We start from the raw sequence: 23,447 nt of genomic DNA on the forward strand, positions 1-23,447 counted from the left end.
TTGAAGCATGGGGGTGGAAACATCATGCTTTGGGGCTGTTTTTCTGCAAAGGGACCAGGATGGCTGATCTGTGTAAAGGAAAGAATGAATGGGGCCATTTATCAAGAGATTTTGAGTGAAAATCTCCTTCCATCAGCAAGGGCATTGAAGATGAGATGTGGCTGGGTCTTTCAGCATGACAATGATCCCACACACACCCAGGGCAGCAAAGGAGTGGCTTCGTAAGAAGCATTTCAAGGTCCTGGAGTGGCCTAGCCAGTCTCCAGATGTCAATCCCATAGAAAATCTGTGGAGGGAGTTGAAAGTCCGTGTTGCCCAACGACAGCCCCAGAACATCACTGCTCTAGAAGAGATCTGCATGGAGGAGTGGGCCAAAATACCAGCAACAGTGTGTGAAAAGCTTGTGAAGAGTTACAGAAAACATTTGGCCTCCGTTATTGCCAACAAAGGGTACATAACAAAGTATTGAGATGAACTCGTGGTATTGACCAAATACTTATTTTCCACCATGATTTGCAAATATATTCTTTAAAAATCAAACAATGGGGTTTTCTGTTTTTTTTTCACATTCTCTCATGGTTGAGGTTCACCCATGTTGACAATTACAGGCCTCTCTAATATTTTCACGTGGGAGAACTTGCACAATTAGTGGTTGACTAAATACTTATTTGCCCCACTGTTTATGGGGCAGAAAAAAAATTAATAAACTAAAAGCGTTTGCACCAAAATTTCCCCTGTTAAGTGTCTCATGATTTCTTTCCACCTGTTCTCGGATTACGACATATGGTTAAGCCCTGATCTGAATGATGCAGAATGTTAACTGTACGTAGCCACAACTGGTTGACTCATTGAAGTGGTGATTAGTCCTGATTATCTGATTAACTGCACCCAAGGATGAAGTCTTCACTTAAGTGATTGATTAGCGTTGACGTAGCTAGGCATAATGCATGGTTAAACCCAACTCAAATTAGAGAGGGATTGAAAGGCCGGAATCCAATTAGCATTGAATCTTATTTTCTTACCAGAACCTACTTTGGAGACATTTTATTATTTCTGTTTATATTAAAAGTTTGCAATAGCAATCGTAATTTGGAAGTGTGTCGGAATTGATAGCCCGGCCACGATAGCATTGACGGTAAATGTTAGCCAGAGAGATTAGAACAATAACTTGGAACGGATGTCTTAATTAACCAGTGATAATCGGGCTGTTTTATTTTTGCGACATACAGTACATTTTTGTGAGAGATTGAATTTTACATTTTCGGAATTTGAAAGCCATTCATAATCAAAACTACAAAGAAAAGGATTGAAATGCAAATTTCATTGAAAGATGATTTGATGTTTCACGCAAGAAAAGAATGACCAAAAATACTGGGTTATTGTCACGATTTTACATTTGATGCACACCCTTGCACACCACTTTTGTGTAGCATGGTTAAATTTCTTCCTTTTGACAAACTTAGGAAATATACATGTGGAACAAGCAGTTGCTTTAAAGAAATTCAATAGAAGAATGACCTATTTTCCTTCCTGCTCAATAAAATATAGAATTGAGATCAATTCATCAAAAAACATCAAGGCTGCATGTCACCTTCTAAACGAAAATATAAACACAACACTTTTGTTTTTGCTTCCATTTTTTTTTAAATTATAGATTCTAAAACATTTTCCATGAGCACAAAAATACAATTTTGCTTAAATATTGTTCACAAATCTGTCTAAATCTGTGATATTGAGCATTTCTTCTTTGCTGAGAAAATCCATCCCACCTCATAGGTATGCCATATCAAGATGCTGATTAGACAGATGATTATTGCACAGGGGTGCCTGAGACTGATCATAATAAAAAGCCTTTCTGAAATGTTCAGTTGTATGACACAGCACATTGCTACAAATGTTGTATTAGGGCTGGGCGATATGGCCTTAAACATGTATCACGATAAATTGAGCAGATTTATCTCGATAACGATAAATGACGATAAATTCGCCCAAGCGGACTGATATATAATTTGAAAATCTGAATCAATGCATGAAATACAGATTAACTATTTCTTGTTGATTTATTTACCAGCATTCAATTTGATATACTGTATTTAACAATTGTACATGCAGTCTAAACATTAAATTTATAAAAATTAGGGCTGTCAAAATTATCGCGTTAACTGGCGTTAATTAATTTTTTTAATTAATCACGTTAAAATATTTGACGCAATTAACGCACTTGCCCAGCTCAGACATATTTAAATGTCACTAGAGTGAAAGGCCCACCTGTTAATTGTGTTTTGCGGAGTTTTGCTGCCCTCTGCTGGCGTTTGGGTGCGACTGATTTTATAGTGTAAGTACCGTATTGGCCCGAATATAAGACGATGTTTTTTGCACTGAAATAAGATTGAAAAAGAGGAGGTCGTCTTATAACTGCGGCCTAAAAAAAAAAAAAAAAAAAAAAAAACTGCGGCCTAGACATGTACCCATTCACGACGCTTGATGGCGCCAGTCATCAATGAATCGAATGCTGAACGCGACTCGGGCGGCCAAAGCGAACCCCTGACACGAAGAAGAAAGTGGTAAGAAGGAAAAGAGAAGAAAATACCGGTAATAGAAGAGATAACCGAAAATGGAGAAACTTCGCGACAGTTTGGAGAAAAGTGGGTCGAAGATTGGCCAGGTTAACCGGTGTTTGGCCATTCCTTACTACGCGGCGAAACGTCCTACACAATGCTCAGGGCGCTTGCATATGCATTCACACGCATGCGCACATCGGTTGGAAGCGGCGAGTACTCACTATTTTTGTTTTTATTTAGTTATTTAGAACCTTTTCACAGCCTCAAAGATACTTTTTGCATGTATTACCCTCTCATACTTTTAACCATTGTGTTTTTTTGTGTTAGCTTTGAAGCAGTTGACCACATTAGTCACGTAGCGTATTTAAACCGTCCTTATCTGACATAACTACATTTAAGTATTTTCTGCAGGCATTTCTTTAGTACGTTATTCCTGTATGCATCTTAACAAAACAAGTTTAGAGCGCACGGTAGTAATTTAGGTGTCAAATTCGACTAATGTAGGACGTTTCGCCGATGTAGGACATTTTGGCAGAACACCGGCAGCTGAGGAGAAGTTATGACGCAAACTTCAAGTTGATGGTGATAAATGAGGCGGTGTCTTCAAACAACTGCAAAGCGGCTGTGAAATATGGTGTCACAGAGTGTAATGTACGGAGATGGAGAGCTCAAAAAGATCGCCTAAAAAATGCTCACAGTCAGAGAAAAGCTTTCCGTGGTCGTTTCTGTATAAAAATTAATTTGGTGTTCAAAAAGTCTTTTTTCAAACTTGAGTCTTGAAAAAGAGGGGGTCGTCTTATAATCGGGGTCGTCTTATATTCGGGCCAATACGGTAATTATTGCCATCAACAATGGCGGGCTACTAGTTTATTTTTTGATTGAAAATTTAACAAATTTTATTAAAACGAAAACATTAAGAGGGGTTTTAATATAAAATTTCTATAACTGATTTAGAACTGATTTATTGTTATAATAAACAAATACAGTCCTTATGTACCGCATGTTGAAAATATATATCCATCTTGCGTCTTATCTTTCCATTCCAACAATAATTTAGAGAAAAATATGGCATATTATATAGATGGTTTGAATTGCGATTAATTACGATTAATTAATTTTTAAGCTGTAATTAACTCGATTAAAAATTTTAATCGTTTGACAGCCCAAATAAAAATGTATTGTAAGCAATAAGAATTCAAGTATGAACATTTATAACAGCGTGTATGACTTGAACAATGTACATTGTCAAAATCAATATGCCTGTGCAAACATGTAATTGTAACACAAATGACTTGCAGCTTGAACAGTACACTTCAAAAAGACAACTTATTGTTAATGGCTGCTGTGATATAATTATTAAATACAAGTGTTTACTTTATGGTTTAAGGGTTTTTTTCCCCCCCAGTGCATTTTTTCATAAATGCACGCACAATAAAAATAGCTGGGGCCATTTCTCGGTCATTATAAGTTTCGCCGTTGGATTGTACTTTATGCAGAATTCTTTACCATCACAAAAGCTATCAGAGGAATCACACACACAGACAGATACAAAATAACGCCACATACTAATTGCTAGATGCAGTCCGTGCCCAATCCACTCATTAAGTTCAGCCGTTTCGACCAGGTTAGAGCCTCTATCCGACTCCATAACGTTCATTTGTAGCGTTAGCCGCTAGCTAGCGTTAGCCTGGCTACCAGTAGAAAGCACTGAAAGCACCATCTCCGGAAATCGTGAGAACAAAGGAGGACAGCGGGTGAAAGCCCGTCTGGATGCCACCAAGAGTCTACTAAATGTCGGTTGAAAGTTTGGTGAACCTCCCTTAAGCCACACTCCATCACGTTTTGCTTGTAGCGTTAGCTGCTAGCGTTAGCTTACCGGGCTTTTGTTTGATTGGCTTCCTGATGATCACGTGACTCCCTACGTAAGCACATTCACTGCTTTCTTAAAGGGGAATGAACATAGACGAACAACACAGAATCAAAGCGGGATGAAAAGACTATTTTCTTGTTTTATTAATTTACCGAATTTACCGAAATGGTCAAAATTACGTCGGTCATCGTTAAGAATTTCGGTGACGGTAAATTTTCGGTTTACCGCCCTGCTCTAAGAGCATGCATTTGGCATGCTGACAACAATGTCCACCAGAGCTTTTGTTTCTTTGCCATAAACCGTCTCCAAAGGTATTTCAGAGAATTTGGAGGTACATCCAACCAGCCTCACAACCCCAGATCACGTGTAACAAACCAGCCTAAGACCTCCACATCCAGTAGGTTCACCTCCAATATCGTCTGACACGAGCCATTTGGAAAACTGCTGAAAAATTGGTTTGCATACTCGAATTTCTGGACAAACTGTCAGAAACCATCTCATGAAATATCTTTGCATGTTGGCCGTCATCATTGCGGTCTCGTCCTGACTGCACTTCGTCGGCGTAACCAACTTGAATGGGCAAATGCTCACAATTGATGGTGTCTGACACTTTGGAGAGGTGTTCTTTTCACAGATGAATCCTGGTTTACACCGTTCAGGGCAGGTGGCAGACAATGTCTGGTGTTGTGTGGGTGAACAGTTTCTTGATATCAGTGTTGTGGACGAGTGGCCTGTGGTGGTTTTATTGTATGGGCAGGCGTATGTTATGGACGTCGGACACAAGTGTATTTTATGGATGGAATTTTGAATGCATAGAGATACAATAATAAGATCTTGAGGCCCATTGTTGTGCCATACATCCGAGAACATCACCTCATGTTGCAGCAAGATAATGCACAGTCCCACATTGCAAGGATCTGTACACAATTCCTGGAAGCTGAAAACATTCCAGTTCCTACATGGCCAGCATATTCACTGGACAAGTCACTTATTGAGCATGATTGGCTTTGCTCGCAAGTGGTGCCATTTTTTTTGTGTTTATGCATTTTCTCTGTTATCATAGTTCTAAGAACTTTGATTTGCTTATTTAGATTCTTTGAGTAGCCATCTTTCACGTAAAGTTAAATCCTACTAACTCGTCTTTTCCTTTGAAGACATGCAAAAGTGTTTTTTACTGCCTTGTCCAAACCTGAAAATCTGTCAAACATTTGGTTTTCACCCAACCCTACAATAGATATAGTTTCAGTTGTCTTTTTTTTCCCCCTCCCATGGTGTGAATGCAGATGTGAACTTTTAGTGGTTTGTCTGGTTCCTGCATTTCCTTAAGTGTGATGAATTACAATGACTAGCTGGTGCCATGTCTGGCCTTTACTTGGTCAGTGTGGGGGCACAGGAGAGGAAGTCTTGGCAGTTGCATTATGACATTCCTGTGAAGCACAAAACTTCACATTTAATCCATGTCAAAACATGCAGTCATGTTTTGCCTGACTGGCTGTTCTGTTCTCTCTGGCGTACTCTGTCCCCCCTTTCAATGCCGTTCTCTCATGGATTATAAACCCCCTTCCTCCAATCCTATGGAAAATGTATAACAGGTGTGCAGCGTTTGAAATACATGTCTCATTTAATCATCATCAAAAAAAAAAAAAAAGGAATTTGGTGGGTGGGATTTTAGGTGTTCTAAATTGTATCAGTCCAACCACTGTATTTCAAAATGTGAGCATCATGTTTGATGATTTATACAATGTATTACATGTATATTTTAAGACGGAGGAAGAAAGTAGCAAATGAGTCAATGATGAATAAAAGGTTTTTATTTCATAAATACTGTATATAAGTCAGTAGAATATGTATGTATGTATTGTATATACAGTGGTATGAAAAAGTATCTGAACCTATCTGAATTTCTCACATTTCTGCATAAAATCACCATCAAATGTGATCTTTTTCAAATCAAACAGATGAAAAAACAGTGTCAGCTTTAACGAAAACCACCAAAATATGTATAGGTTTTCATATTTTAAGGATGATAGTATGCAAACAATGACAGAAGGGGGAACAATAAGTAAGTGAACCATCACATTTGATATTTTGTGGCCCTGTCTTTGGCTGCAGTAACTTCAACCAGACGCTTCCAGATCAGTCTGGCACATCGATCAGGACTAATCTTAGCCCATTCTTCTCTACAAAACTGCTGTAGTTCAGTCAGATTCCTGGGATGTCTGGCATGAATCGCGGTCTTTAGGTCATGCCACAGCATTTCAATGGGGTTCAAGTCTGTACTTTGACTTAGCCACTCCAGAAAGTGTATTTTGTTCTTCTCAAACCATTCTGAAGTTGGTTTACTTCTGTGTTTTGACTCAGTCTTGTTGCAGCATCCATCCTCTTTTTAGCTTCAACTGTCAGATGACCTCAGTTTTTCTTGCAAAGCATCCTAATAAACTTTCGAATTCATTCTTCCATTAATGATTGTAAGTTGTCCAGGCCCTGAGGAAGCAAAACAGCCCCAAATCATGATACTCCCTCCACCATGCTTCACGGTGAGGATGATGTGATGATGTTGGTGAACTGTTCCATTTTCCCTCCACACATGACATTGTATGTTACTCCCAAACAATTCAATTTTGGTTTCATCAGTCCACAAAATATTTTGCCATAACTTCTGAGGAGTGTCCAAGGGCCTTTTTGCGAACATTAAATGAGGAACAATGTTTTTTAAGACAGCGGTAGCTTCCTCCGTGGAGTCCTCCCATGAACACCATTGTTGGCCATAGTTTTGCATGTAGTTGATGTGTGCACAGAGATATTGGACTGTGGCCGTGATTTCTGTAAGTCTTTAGCAGACACTCTAGGGTTCTTTTGCGCTGAACTCTTGGCGTCGTCTTTGGTGGACAGCCACTCCTTGGGAGAGAACCAACAGTGCCAAACTCCTTCCATTTGTAGACAACTTCTCTGATTTTCAATTGATAAACAACCAGACTTTTAGAGATGGTTTTGTATCCTTTTCCAGCTTTATACAAATCAACAATCTTTGATCGCAGGTCTTCAGATAGCTCTTTTGACGGAGCAATGATGCATATCAGACAAGGCTTCTCATCAAGACAATTCTTACCAGGTGTGTGTTTTATAGTGTGCAAGGCAGCTTTAAACCACTCACCGGTGATTGGGCACACACCTGACTTAACTTGTTTGGTAAAAATTGGTTCCAATTGCTCTTTAAGTCTCCTTAGGCAGAGGGTTCACTTACTTTCCCCCTTCTGTCATTTTTTGCATGCTATTCTCATTAAAATGTGAAAACCTATAAATGTTTGGGTAGTTTTAGTTTAAGCAGACACTTCTTACATCTGTGTGATTTTGACATAGATCAGATCACATTTGATGGGGATTTTATGCAGAAATGTGAGAAATTCCAGAAGGTTCGGATCCTTTTTCATACCACTGTATATACAGGGTCTCCTCAAAAAATGCACCCTTTTTCAGCTGATAGCAGGACAGGTTCACACTTGAACTGCGTTTTCATTCTTCCAGTACCATTTTGGAATGAATTTCCTTTCTTCAAAATTTAGTCTGGTTGCCATCAACTCAATAGACAATTTGGTTACCAGCTCCAAAAGCAGGGGCAATCCGGTCCTCAAGGGCTGCAGTGGGTTCTGGTCTTTGTTACAACTGATCCAGCACAAGCAGTTTAACCAATGACGGGCCCAAGGAAACGGGAAGCACCTGACTGCAATCAACTGATTGCACTTGTAGGACACCAAATTGGTGAAAAAGTGTCGTCTTGATGGGTTGCAAAGAAAACCCGCACCCACTGTAGCCCTTTGTGGAAGAGTTTGCCCACCCCTGTCCTAAAGAGCGTATATGCTTTTTTGGGACACCCTGTATGTGTACTGTGTATACACGCACATATATATATTTATGTGTATATATATATTTATGGTGGAAAACACAAACAAGACTGAAAAAGCAGTTTCTGCTCTTGCACTCCTCTTTAAAGCCAAAACAACTGTTGTGTTTCATAGAACAATATTTCTATATGCTGCCATAGCAGATTCATGGTTTCATTATCCCCCCGAACTATTTTTAATTTGTCCGTTTTACCCTGAAAACCCTCGTTTACAGACGTCGCGCAACCGCTTTTGTTTCAACCCAGCCATAAAACGAAGGTGATTAATTATATTTATTATTCAAACTGTCTGTCGTTTTTAGCTTAGAATCATTCATTGATGTCTCATATTTCGTTAAAAAAAAAAAAGATTGTTAAAAATTATTTACTCACTTATTTTAAACTTTTAAACAAATGTCACAATGAAAAAAATGGCGTCTGTAAAAAAGCCACGGATATCTACCTCATAACTATAGCTTAGTTGTATTTTTTTTTTTTTTTTTTTTTTTTGTTGCTGTCGCATTTTCTCTGATATGTTAGATGATAAAAAATCGATCCCCCCCAAAAAATTGGGGAAAAAAACCAAAAACGTTTAAAAGGTTAAATATATGAAAAAGAAAACCTCGACCACTCCTTGATTTCAGCGATTTCTGCATCGCGTTATATTACCATGTTTCACCCATAAAATCCCCTAAAAATCCATCTGTGGCCATTCACAGCTGTGTCTTGACACTCAGTGATACATGCTACATGGAGTTTTTGGATTGAAATAAGGCAAGTACGTGATAATATCTCGTTAAAGTCATGGCGTCTGTAATTCTGCTCTCGCGTGCTCTATCCTCCAGATAGGGTTTTGCTTTTTAAAAACATTTATATACTGTATAAAAAAAAAAAGCCCTCCTGTTCAAAATATTTCTTCTCCCAGAAAATAGAGATTTTAAGCTTTCCAATGATGTATCACAAATACATACCAGACAATTTTGAAAGTTTTCTAAATTGGGGTTCTGAGCGGAGCTTCAAGTCACCTGAGTGTTTTCCGCCATATATACTGTATTTTTCGGACTATAAGACGTTTTTTTTCCATAGTTTGGCTGGGGGTGCAACTTATACACTGGAGCGACTTATGTGTGAAATTATTAACACATTATAATATCATTTCACATGTTATTTTGGTGTTTTGGAGTGACACTGATGGTTTGGTAAACTTTTTAGCATGTTCGTTATGTTATAGTTATTTGAATAACTCTTAATCGCTATGTTACGTTAACAATGACTTCAATTCCTTTATTGTCATTGCAAGCCGAGTAAACAACGAAATTGGAAAGCTACTCTGTTGTACCATAAAACACCCACAAGACACAGGACAGTAAAATAACACACAACTTAAACATACTACTAAATAATAGACAATTAATTAATTACTGTGCAGAAGTCGCCGGCCACGTTCGCATTTCGTTGTTCATGCATTATGTATTATCATACTGTACACTTATATAGCCTGTTGTTCTCGAATGTATTTTTATTTTAAATTGCCTTTCAAGATGATATATCTGTTCTATGTGTTGGATTTTATCAAGTAACATTCCCCCAAAAATGCAACTCATACTCCGGTGCGACTTATGTTTTTTTCCTTTTCGTTGGGCATTTTGTGGCTGGTGCGACTTATACTCGGGTGCGATTTATAGTACGAAAAATACGGTACGTATAAAGCAAGACAAACTGAGGAATGCTCTGTTGTTTTTGTAGTACAGTAAGTGTTGTTGCTGCAGTAGATAATGGGCTTACAGCTTTAACATTCTTGACTGTTATTTGAATGATCAAGCTAGTTGTCTTAAAGGCTTATGAGGACCTGAGCCACGATCTTTTTGACCTTTCCAAACACGAGATCCCGATTGTTACAGTATTAGGGATGAAAAAAATTAAGATTGATGTCAAATTACTGAAAGCAGCATGAATCTTTCTGATTAAAACCAATTTGTGGAAAGCCAACCTGATGTTGAGGTGGTAACATAAAATGATTGTACTGTTTGAAGATGAACAAACAGGAAACAAATTTAATAGTGGGTATATATGGTGAATGCAAACATCATGTATTGGTCTCACAAGAATAAGTGTATTTTGTACGTTCGATTAGGTGTATCGCGTACGTTCGATTGGGCTGTTTCTGTATGGAGATTTTGTAGGTGTAAAGTAATTTAAAAGAAAATGATGCACTGTCTCAATAAAATCTGTTTCCTTTTCTGTAATATGCCTTTCTTTTTTCATAGAGCTAGAATGTTTCTACTGAGATCCTGACATTGTTTTGGCTGCATAGATCCACATTTTATTGGTAGTTCAATAGCTATTGCTCTCCAGTAACTGGTGTCTACAAGAGCATGCCGCGGTGTGTGTTACGCACTCTCTGTTGGCCTGAGCACTTGCCTGGGACCTGTGGTGAGGATTACAAAACTGCGATTAGTCTGAATGGGACAGTGCCAGGAGCAGGGATTCCTCTCAGGAGTCGCCGAGGCTCTGGGGCAGAGAGTTGACCTTCTCTCTCAACCTTTCCTCCAAAAGGCTGCGTTAGAAATGAAAAAAAATGAAATTGATTATTGCTTGTGTTATATTCTCATAATGAAATGTAAAAGGTCAAGTGCACGAAGTACATGGAGCTGGTCAGTAAAATATCATGATTGAAGGATCTACACAGAACTACCGATTGAACTGTTCTGGAGTGCATGGACCTACCTCCATCCTTCCAGCTAACTGCACATAAGACTTCCCTGTTCTATGCTTACAATATCAATCATGGTATTAAACACACAAGCACATACACAGTTTCCATGGAAACAGAATCCAGGGCCTTTATGAATAGCAGTTTGCCCAGGAACACCAAAGATGGCCTCATCAGTAAGATGACAAATATTTGTATGAAAACAAATATGATGTGGGTATTTCTAAGCCACTGAATTTATTTTTCAAAGACATGAATCATAATTAGGTGAATGTGCATCATCATGTCTGTTCTATTATGCATGCCATCATTCTGCTTGGTTTTTCTTTCACACAATTAGAACAGTCGGTAATGTGGACATTCACTGTCATGGACACACAAAATCACAGTGAGAAACACACAGTTATATGCAAATTCTCTCCATTCAGTGGGCTAATGTGTTTTTGGGGTCCAGATGGTCAATCGGTAGGGTGACTGATATGCAGTGCTAGCTGTAATGCTAGCCATAAGAGTCCTGTCTCGCTGGCAAGCTGCAAGGGTAATTCTTTAACCGGCTGCCTCGCTTAAGTGGTACTGGCAAGTGTTACAATGCATGTTTCACACTCCGACATCAACTTTTTTGTTTTTATTCAGCAGCCAACTTCAAACCAAAACTAATAGTGATACATTATTTGGGGAATTTGATCTGATGCATTACAATGTTTTCCTGTTTGTGTCTCAAAATGACAGGAAATAAGCTGACCAAGGACCTGAAACACTATCTCAGCCAGCGCTTCCAGAAATCTTCACCCGACCACGAACTGCAGCAGATTATCCGAGACAACCTCTACCGTCACGCCGTGCCTTGTAAGTCTGCGATCGTCACACATTTTGTGCTTTTGTATTATTTTTTCTTGTGCTGCAACGATTAATCGATTAACTCGAGGATTCGATTAGGAAAAAAAAAGATTCGAATTAAATTTAGCTGCTTCGAGTATTCGTTTACTTATTGTGGCGTTGTCATGGCTTATTTTGAAAGTGTTTGCAATCAGTTTTATTGGTTTGAGTGGATACACTGCCCTCTCGTCTGCCTCATTTCACATGGCTGAATCCAGCTGCTCCATTTGAAGACCAACATAAGCTAAGTTTTTGTTAGCTCTAATGTTTTTTCAATGCATTCCTGATTTAGTTCATGGGTATATTTAGCCTTTTTTTGTGGGAATATGAGTCTGAACCATTTGTTAAGAGCATTGTTAAAAAAAAAAAAACAAAAAAAAAAACAACGTTTTATAGCATTTAAGCTAGCGGACTTTTGCTATGTAAGTTAGCCAATTGTTCTTTTGTTGTACATAGATCCTTATTTAGTTTAAAAAAAAATTTTTTTTAATACCGTTTGAGGCTCAGCTCAGGTATTTTAATTTTTCATGTTACTTATCCGATTACTCGATTATTCGACAAACTAGTTCATCGATTAATCGACTACTAAAATAATCGATAGCTGCAGCCCTAATTCTTTCAACTGCACAGTCCACCTTTTTGTTCAAGATTAATGAAATGCTCTGTCCAAGCCACGATTCAAAAGGGTAATTACCTGATCACTGATTTTCAAAGCGTTTTTATATTGATGTATGCTTTTAAAGTTAATTTTACAGTTGAAAATGAGCATGTTTATTTCAATATTGTTATGACTGTGTGCTAAATGTTGTAATCTGCTGGCTTTTTGATAAGGTTGATCACATCCCACCACATAAATTACAAATTGTTTTCTGGTGGGTTGTTTAAAGGACTTTATCTGCATTACCTCCTCTGCCATATGTCAGGCAGACACTGCTGGTGGCGGGTGGGGGTCTTGATGTAATGGCCGTCTTAATCACTGAGTGTTCTATGGCCCGCTCATAAAAACCCTGGTGTTGGCTCAAACGAGAGCGTGAAGATGCTGCTTGGGTCATATTGCGTGGCTGGTATGCAGTGGTCTTGCCAAGGAAACACTTGCATAGTCTCATCTTTGACCCTAGTTATGGTAGTTATGCTGTGTCTGCTCTTAAGTGTGATGGCGTTGCTGTTAATAATAGTGAGAGGTCAATGTGTACGAGAGTCAGATGGGCATCTGTTAGTGGTCAGTGCGATTTCAACAGGTGGACAAACCAGATTGATGTTTATCTGTGGTGGTTTCCCCCTCAAATAGGCAGGATATTGGGGAGAAACAAGTTGTTTTGTAATCGTCATGAAGTGTTTAATGGGGTTTCTTATGAGAGCACTATTTTAGGAAAATCACTCACCATGACAAGGGATGGGAATTGGTACAATTTTTACGATTCCAATTCCATTATCGATATTGCTTAACGATTCAATTCTTTATCGATTCTAATTTGGGGAAAAAGAAGAACAAACGTTTTGATTGGCATCTAGTTTGTTTAATCAGAAGTCACAACCTTACAAACTCACAATGAGGTCAAAAGAGGCCCAAGGTCTCAATGTTAACTGTGGAAATAAGTGGCAAATACACAAGAATGTGTAACATTATACTGAAACATTTTTCTAATAGAAATGTTAAAAAATGGTATATATAATGGCATATAGGTTGTTGTTCTGCCTTTGGCAGTATGTGTTAAAGTGTATACTTTACCAAATATATTGAAATGCATGCCTTTTAGTTTTTAGTGTGCTTTCACGCTCAAGTGGGGGCGCCCTTGCGCTTCCTCACGTGAAGAACGCTCTCACACGAAGAAGAGTGTGCTTACACGCGAAGTAGTGCAGCTAGAAAGCATCCAAGCGAGTGAGCGAGTTAGTGAGAGAGGGAGACACTGCTACGAGCCTACGTTCTTTGTTCATGTTTGTAAAATATCTACAGAGGCAACACCTGTATCATCTTTTGTGTTTTTGTTGTGTTTCCATTCTCGATCGGACACTTAAATCATGTTGTGTAGTGGTTTGACGATGTGCTAAAGCTAGTGAACGCATGCTAACAGTTTGTGTTATTACTGTATTAGCAGCTAACCATCGCTAATTTACATTGATGCAAACCTGTTTTTTATTGGGGACAAAATTGATTTATTTCATTTCTATTTTTAGTTTCCCTCTTCAAGTGATGGTGTCATAACGTAGGCTGAATAAAGTCAGCATATTATACCAACGTCTTCTGCGTCGTCATTTGGGAGTTTAGCTCGCTGTATAGCCAGGACTGAGCGTTTGCGTCTCGGTGACGACAGTACAGTCGTATTCCCTCCTGATTCAATGACTGCAAATCGCTTTGTTGTAATTTTTCCTCCTGAAGTGAAGACACTTTCGAGCGTTTGAACCTACGTGCTATCATTGTTATGTTTACGGCTGCAATGCTCGTGCCAAACAATCATAACCTTTCATTTTCACCCACTTTCCTGGTGAAGTGTAGCCAAACTTTGGAGCGAGTCGTTCTTGGCGCCATGCTAGTTTGATGCGTCTGGACAACAAGACACGACACGTCACGTGACAACGCAATACGCGTCTTTAGGAATAGTTAAAGGGATCATTAAGGCTTATTCATTGTGATGTCGAGGCCTCGAAACATTAGGGACCGGTTCGTAATTAGAATCGTATTTTGATTCCCATCCCTGCTCATGACTGCACTGAATGTTTTGTCAATATCTCGATTTTATTTATTTTATTTTATTATTTATTTTATTTCATTTTTATATCATGTTCACAATATTGGTATTATTGCGCAATGAGGAATGCAACACAATCATAGAACGGTTACTCAACTACACTTTATAGGGATGCTCAATTGGTTGAATCACCTAGTTGTACTGCTCTAGGTGTACCACTTAACACATTACTTATCTGCGATATAAGAAACACTCCAATCAAACTATTTAATAATGCCTGATGTCATCATGTGGTGTGTTTTCTGTGCATTTTGGACTATTTTGCCTCATATTCTCATGGTTCTTGTGTCAAACTACGGTTTATGATAGCGATTATTTTTTTTAACCATCAATAATGGCTTTTCGCGATATGACGAATTGGGAACGGTCTTCCAGGGGAAATTGAGTCAAGTCTGCTGTGGCCACAAAAATGCTCCCAAGCTGCCTGGTGTCCACATTTCATCCGTAGTGCCTTTATCAGAACATGAAAAATATGTCGGACCTTGATCAGAACGTGAGAAATGTCAGGGACCCAATCAAAATGTGACAGGTTGGGAGGGAACATACTGACATCTGTGATAGACTGTGAGCTGAGCAGTAAGGTGTATTCAGGCTTATGGGATTCAGGAGCCTGTTTCTCCTCCGTCGCCCGTCATAGATAGCATGATTGACCTTGAAAAAATTACTTGAACACAGCAAAAAACAGGGGAAAACAAAATCCCCCAGCGCATCTTTGTAGTATTACTAATCTATATTGAACTGTTTTACTTTTGCCTGCCTAAAACAGAAATCGGAACAGAAACTACTCAGAGCATAGTAGTTAAAAGTAGATTTTAATGCATATTATAGAAACAATAATGAGAACTTCAACTTGCAAGTTACAAGGTTAAAATTAGAGATGCATATCGGTCACCGATAATTATCGGCCGATAATGGCAATTATGACGTCACACAGATAATCCAGATAAAATGAAATTCAACCGATAATGCAATCCGATAACTATATACTTGATTTGCTGTTCTGTCACCAATGGTAAATGGTGTTATACTTAGATTAGCCTCCAAATGTGCGCAACCAACAGTTTTGTCCAATTCTGCTAGTTTTAAGGTGTTTTGCAGTGTAGTAATGTGATATATTTTAGGAATGGCTTACTTTTAAAGGCATTTTAGTGCAACTTGGGTGTTTACTCTCTAAGTAATTGTTGCCAAAAGCTTACCATTACACAATGTCATTGACATTGTTTAGTTGTTGGAATTTACTACTTGTTCACATTTGATGTGGAAAAAAATAGCTCTAAATTACATTTTTGCACAGTAACATTTGATCTTTGTATACTTAAAAATTTTACTCACATATTTGAATAGAATTATCGGGTGGAAGGGGCAGGAAATTATCGGTTATCGATATCGGTTGAAAAATTTATTATCGTGCATCACTAGTTAATATGTAGGCCAAGTAGGTAACTGATAGCTACTCTAAAGTATAAGTTATTCAGCACAATTGTTTCCATAACATAAAAGCCACTGCTCTCCTACCCTCCCCCATTATCGAAGGCAACCATCCCTTGTGATCACCCCAAATGCACATTCAGCATCCCCATTATCTTTGCCGAGTCTCCACTCCCTCTGTCGCGCTCTCATTGTTGACCCCGACCCAAACTCATGACACCAGTGCTTCTTGTGCTCTCTTTTCCTTGGGATCGTTCAACTAGTTTTTGCGTGCCAGTTATCAAGTTCTAGGCCCTGTGATTGAAGGGATGTGGGTGGCTTGAGCTTCTTAAATGAGGGATTTTTGCAGACTATGGTCTGCTTGTGCTTTTCCAAGCAAGAATCCTGATACTACCAACATAGACGATTGGACGGCCCGTATATAGGCTAAGAGGACAGCTAGGAGGGAGGTGGGGGCTGAAGCCGCAAGGATGGAGTTGGGGGTTGGGTGGAGTTCGGGTGTGTGATGGGGGGCAGTAAGCGGAAGATGAAGGAGGAAAGACAGATGGAGAGATGCAACAACACTCTCACACACTCCAATGCATGCTGGCTTCAGTGAGCTAGTAAAGCTAAGGTAAACACTTTAACTTGGCTGTGTGAGCATCAGCAAGCTGGGGTGTGCCTTTTTGTGCCTAGCAAGAGTTATGCACACTAATGCAATCCCATTTTGTCACCTGACGACAGATGTTTTTTTTTTTTTTTTTTTTTTTTTTTTTTAAATACATGACTGGGGTTCAGAAAAACACATTAAGGATCAAACCTGAAGATAAAACAGAACAAATACAAATGTTTAGGTCTACCTTAAATTTATCAAACTTTTGGCTGAATGTAATGCCCCATTATTTAATGTTCAGAATTTGAATATTCAAGACCAGGTCTACACTGGTCAATACATCGCAGCATATTCTAGCAAATGGACAAGATGCATAGAAGGTGCTATGATCTTCCAAGCATTGCCAAGATTGTGCTGGTCTTCTGCCATTAATCCTGTCTTTCCAACCATTTCGCCAATGTCTGTCTGTAATGAGTTGCATATTGGACTCAGCCTACTCCCACGTGGGAACTTACGCTTTCCAGACACGCATCAACTAAGGTCGTAGAGGTTCGTTATATTTAAAAGGTCAATTTGCCTACGTGTATTTTTGACTCAATGCTGGGCTCACTGGAGCATTTCGCTATCTGATATTGATATTGTCTTGAATTCAGTTTTAGTCTTTTGGGTTATGTGGGACATTTCTACATATGGCGGCAAACACAGACAAGACTGAAAAAGCAGTTTTTGCTCTTGCGCTCCTCTTTGAAAGAAACTGCTGTATTTCAAGCCAAAACAGCTGTTGTGTTTGATAAAACAGTATGTCTATATGCTACCATAGCAGATTCATGGCACACTAAGCCTCCGAACTATTTTTAATTTGTCCGTTTTACCTTGAAAACCCCCGTTTACAGACGTCGCGCAACCGCTTTTGCTTCAACCTAGCCATAAAATGAAGGTAAGTAATTATATTTATTATTCAAAATGTCATTTTTCGCTTAGATTCATTAAGTGATGTCTAATATTCAGTTAAAAAAAAAAAAAAAAACTAAAAATTATTCACTCGCATATTTGAAACTTTTAAAAATTAAATGTCGCAATGAAAAATTTGGCGTCTGTAAAAAAGTTACGGATATCTACCTCATAACTATCGCTGATTTGTTGTTTTTTTTGTTGTTGTTGTCAATGTCACATTTTCCCCGATATGTTAGATGATACGTAATGGATCCAAACAAAAAAAATAAAATAAAAATAATATTTAAAGTGATCCTCTAACTTAAATACATGTAGGCTCTAATAAACCACAATTGTTCTCTTGTACTAAAAACACATAAAATGTTAAATCAATGGCAATATTTTATAATATTTAGTCCATATTTTGACCGTTAGTTGGCGCCATGGTTTGTGGGCTCACAGTGATGACGTAATTGGTATCTTTCCAAATTTGTAGCGTGTTAAACAATTGCTTATTGCTGCCTAAACTCACGAAGTAAAATGCCACGATGTGCTGCTTTTGGATGCAATTTCCAGTCAAATGGAAACAAGGGGAGTGAAGTGAGTGGTCAAGGTGGAATTATTATTTTTAGTGAATAAATGTGCATAAGTGGACGTTTCTCCCCCTTTTTGGTCCCTGTATGCACGTACCCTACCCACCACACGTTACAACTGGCTCCCGAACATTTTTCCTGGATCCTCAGTCAAGTAAGGGATCCGTCTATTTTCTGGATCCAACGGTCCCATCGCGTCAGCAATATTGGTTTCGGATCTGTCCATTTTTTTGATTCGTCGGTCCCACCGCGGCTTTTCAGATCAGTCTATTTTGTGGAATCGACGGCTGCGACATTGCCATGGGATCGGTCTAATTCCTGGATCTTTGAGTGAGTAAAAAAACGCAGATTTGGATTACTATTGCTATCTTTTATGTTGACTATTCTTCGTGGAGTTTTCACCAAATCATACTAAATAATTAACGCACTATGGCACGCTACAGTGACGACAGTGACTCTGACGTGGACCTCACAATAATGTTTGAGATTGTCAGGGAACGCATGCTTGCTTACTGCTGAGCTCCCGAGTGAAGAGTGGTCAAGGTGGAAATATTATTTTTTGTGATTAAATGTGCATAGTGGAAGCTTCTCCCCTTTTTGGTACTTTTATACACGTATCCTAGCTACCACGCGTTACAATGTACAAGACAGGGATAACACAAGGTGTGCTCTTTGGCCTGTACTGTATGTAAAGCACACGACAGCTCTGGATGCTAACAATTTACATAATTATATTGGGATCAGTTTGAAAATGCAATATGCTTACCTTGAATATCTGCTAATAAAACCGGACAGCATACACTCTCGCTCCCAACCGGAGTTCCAAACAGCATACACTCTCGCATCACCAGTTTTGCCCAACTTTTGTCATCAGGTATTTGCTGCACGCATTTTTCCCTGAAGCTCGTCTTGTGAACGACCGACAGTGCTGTCCTGCTCTTCACTTTTCAGATCTGGTTCAAATAGGAAGGGTAGAACTGACGACATGTTGGGAAAGCTAACGAGTAACACGCTGGAATTTCGGCAACGGGACCAGTGACGTCACGCACTGCGACGTAACAAGAATGGCGACCTATCACTTAAAATAATTTTACAAACTTTATTAAAACAAAAACATTAAGAGGGGTTTTAATATCAAATTATTATAACTCATACTAACATTTATCTTTTAGTAATTACTTGTTTTAAAAATAGAGGATCCCTTTAAAAGGGTAACTATATGAAAAAGAAAATCTCAACCACTCCTTGTTGTCTGCGATTTCTGCATTGCGACCCTTGTTATATCACCATGTTTCACCCATAAAATCCCCCCAAAATCCGGCTGTGGCCATTCACAGCTGTGTCTTGACACTCTGTGATACATGCTACATGGAGTTTTTGGATCGAAACAAAGTAAGTACACGATATCTCGTTAAAATCGTGGCGTCTTTAATTCTGCTCTCGCGTTCTCTTGCCTCCAGTTAGGGTTTTGCTGTTATTTTATTTTATTTTATTTTTAAATGCCCTCCTGTTCAAAATTTTTGTTCCCCCAGAAAATATATATTTTACACTTTCCAATGATGTATCACACATGCATATAGGACAATTTTGAAATTTGGCCAAATTGGGGTTCTCAGAGCGGAACTTCGTCACCTTCATGTTTTCCGCCATATACAAACTGTCTAGTGAAACGGGAATCAAATAACAATCATATTCTTGGGTGCTTTATTCTATATTTGCTACATTCTTAAGTAACAATGTGAATTACTGATAGTAAAACCAATGAATATTGATATATTTATTCTAAATAATATCTTGTAGGCAATCATTTGACACAGGTTTTAGTATTAGATGATGTACCAGCCTACTTACCTAATATATCACATGTGTATACCATTTAACTGATTGTAGTCAACAAAAGTTTATAATATGTACACTCAACAGCACCCGTATGACTAATCTTGTAGCACAATCTGCACTCATTAATTGTCCATGTCGTTGTAAACTGACCAGTTGGTCAGTGATTTTTGTTGCCCCTGGATTGGAGGAATGAGTTTGTATGTAACCGGCGGAGTCGTGAGCCCTTGGAAGAGAGGGGTTCAACCAAAAAGAAGAAATAATGGGGGTGAAGTACCATGAGAAGAGGAGGGTGGGACAGAAAAAGGGAGAACAAGAGGGGTGGTGGGCGGGTGCATGTGGGTGCCTGTGAGATGGGAGACAGCGGGACTCAGTTAGCAAGAGAGAGACAGACATAAGCATAGCATTGATGTTTGTGTGAGTTTGGTAATGAGACAGAGTGCATTCTAAGCCTATGTGGGGACACGGCTTAGCTTAGCTCACTTTAGCTTAGCATCACAAAGCTGGACAGAGGACAGACGCTGGAGAGGGTGACGCGTCGACGGGGCTGCGAATCTGCACTGCTTTTTCATCCACACCTGAATGGATTTTCTTTCCTTCTGTCTCTTGTCGACGCGCTGTGGATGATAGGGGAAGGAGAAGAGGTTTACTGACTGAGGTATGCTGCTTTGTGCTTCATTTGAAGAAGGGATGCTGCGATTTATTTGTTGGGGGTTGGGATGGAGAGCTGGGGAGGCAGGCAGTGAGGATGGCTGTGCATCAGGCGGAGGGCATCAGGAGTGAGCGGGAGAGACGGCGGCACATTGCTGGCAGTAATGGAGGCTGATGTTTTGTGGTCAAACTGAAGCTGTCTGTGTCTGTTTCTCTTTGGTATTGTCTGTCTTTGTGTCGTCTCACAGGTAGATGCCGATGAATAAAGTGTCACTTCCCACATGTATATGTACATATATAGGGAAAATATTCCAGTTCTGTAAAGGCAGGGTAAAATGTGGTCAATTGACACAGATGTTTTATGATTGGAAGCGATAACAGCATCTGTATGTTTGTCTGTCTGGAGCGTTTCCTCTTCTTCACCCTCCCCTTTTCTTTTTATTCTGTCTTTTAGTATTTTTTTTTTTCCCTCAATCTGTCTTTTTCCTGCATGACCTCCCCCTCCCCGTCTCTATCCATCCATCCCCACTCCCTCCCCACCCCTCTAAATGGATCATTTTAGAGCCTTTCTTTTCCATTTCCATGCTGCTGTAGGTAGTCGCTAGCCCACGGTGCTTTTTACTGGGTGCAATCAAAAGACAAAGGCCATGTGTGCATGTTGACGGGAGTGTTTTCAGGCAGCTTTCTGGCTGATTTAGCTTGACTCTGCACTACTGGCCCTTCAGGTTTTTGTTTTTCTAATCCCGCACTTTTCTCTTCCCCTGGTTTCAGACTAGACCAGATTTATTCTGAGCACTAGCTGGGAAGAACAAAATAAAGGGAAAATAGTCCAGAGAAAGGCCTGTTTTGATGCCTGATTGGTGGTCGTGTGTGAATACATAGTCTCATTATTGCAAGCCTCTTTCAGTTAGCCGGACCAATGAAAACACCCTCCCCCGACTCAAAACACTCTGTCCTAAATGAAAGGCATCTTCATCAATGCCCAAAAAAGCTGAAACTACTTTGGCATTTAATTCTCCACAACCTCCTTGAGGGGAGTTCTCTTGTAGGCTTTGCAATATAAGGTCGGAGGGTTAATGCGTCCTGTTAGGTTCGATGGTGATAGTCTTTGCCCCCTACTCCCTGACCCCAACTAAAATAAGCAAGGCCATGTCAAGACTGGAAAATGTTGGATTCTGTGGGCTGAAATTTTGCTTGGATTAACCCTTTATTGGGACAGATGGCTCCATCCCCCTACTGAGCCAACAAGCCCCAGTCAGCTTGTCATACTGGGTAAGAGCGTACATGTGTCTCACGGAGGGTAAAAAAAAAAAACACCCCGAAAAACTGCCAGACTAGCTGTGGCCAAGATGGTGGAAGGATCTGTTTTGGCTTTGGAAAATAACGAGTCTGCTGGCCTTCCCCTTCTATAAATTACATGTGTGTCTGTTTGTACGTTGGTGTATCAGTGCCTTAGTATTCTGCTGGAAAATTGTAAAAATGGCTAGTTTATCAGTAGAGCATATTTATTATGGTTGTGTATTAGTATTATTAGTATTGCTTCTGGTTCTGCAAAACAGTTTGGTCTGACAGTTTGTCTGTATTTAAAGCAGGCCCATTTTTTTCAGTCATGTTTTTTTTTCTTGGCAATGATGACATTTGAATAGCCTCATGTTTTGGTAAACAAAGCAGTCACATGTACAGTTTGAAACCATTGTTTTTGTCATGACATGGTATATTTATAGATTGTAAAATTCTGGGTACTTTTGCCTGCTTGAAATACATTGCTTTATATTCCGTCAGATACACTGCATAAGGATTTGAATAAAGGATTTGAGATGAATGAGCTCACCTACTTAGGGTGGTGTAGTGAAGGATCACTCTTCTGAATGTTTAATTTTTTTCCTACTGAAAATCTCTATAGAGTGATGCCGTTTTAATCCAAAATTATGAGAAACCGTGCCTGTGTTGAGATTAGAGAACACCTTTATGGATTAATTGTGCATTAAACATACTCTACCCTTTTATCTTTAAATTCTCGTACACAAATGAACATTTTTACAATGTTTTTTTTTATTAATTGTACAGTGGTACCTCAACATCCGAAATTAATCAGTTCCTGAGTTGCTTTTGTATCACGATTTTCTTTTTCTTTCATATTTTGAATTGCGTTTTACATGTAAATCGCCTAATTGGTTGAAAGCACTACTTAAGCACTACATTAAATTTTATAATCTGGGTAAAACCAGACTAAAACAAGAGCCAAACACTTTTCAATCATTCAATATATGTACCTAACCGTTAATACCTGTAATTAGGTAGACCATGGAACATTAAAGAAAAAGGAAGGAAAAATACATTATTTTTTGAGTAAGGCGATGTCCGAAAGCGTAAGTGGTGGCGGCAGAGAAGGGCAAACGGCAGCAAATGGCAGGAAACATTGCTCAATGGAGAAAAAGACAGGAAAAATTGCTTAACTTTATTAAACACTAAACAGGCTTATAATGCCCTGATAGCTTATTCTCGTGTTCTTTCCGTGGGTAAAATTTTTGGGACATATGTCTATACTGTAACAGTCGCGAATGTCACTAAAGTTCCCGCACTTAACTGCCAGGATACAAACAATCATCCAATGGTAGAAGAAGTTCAGTGAAAAAAAGCATGATTGGGAAAGATTCTGGCCAATATGGCAGCAGGATCTCATGGTGCGACTATTAAAAGCAGGAAGCACATACGTATCTTTTACAGTACGTAGTATCTTTTGTGTTTTCGAAAAATTTTTCGTAAC

The 23,447-nt window shown here is 39.1% G+C and overlaps 1 protein-coding gene across 8 annotated transcripts in view; it reads left to right on the forward strand.

The window, feature by feature from the left end:
- Positions 1-23,447, forward strand: part of magi1b (membrane associated guanylate kinase, WW and PDZ domain containing 1b) — a 220,767-nt gene that overhangs the window by 88,370 nt on the left and 108,950 nt on the right. For 7 of the 8 annotated variants that reach the window (XM_057847217.1, XM_057847216.1, XM_057847218.1 and 4 more), the window contains exon 2: positions 11,754-11,870. In XM_057847217.1, the coding sequence (XP_057703200.1) occupies positions 11,754-11,870 (117 nt within the window). Of the gene's footprint in view, positions 1-11,753; positions 11,871-20,371; positions 20,688-23,447 lie in introns of those variants that run through there. The other variant, XM_057847222.1, reaches the window with a different exon arrangement.

Source organism: Corythoichthys intestinalis, chromosome 9 (genome assembly GCF_030265065.1).
Source record: "Corythoichthys intestinalis isolate RoL2023-P3 chromosome 9, ASM3026506v1, whole genome shotgun sequence".
Classification (NCBI taxonomy): Eukaryota; Metazoa; Chordata; class Actinopteri; order Syngnathiformes; family Syngnathidae; genus Corythoichthys; species Corythoichthys intestinalis.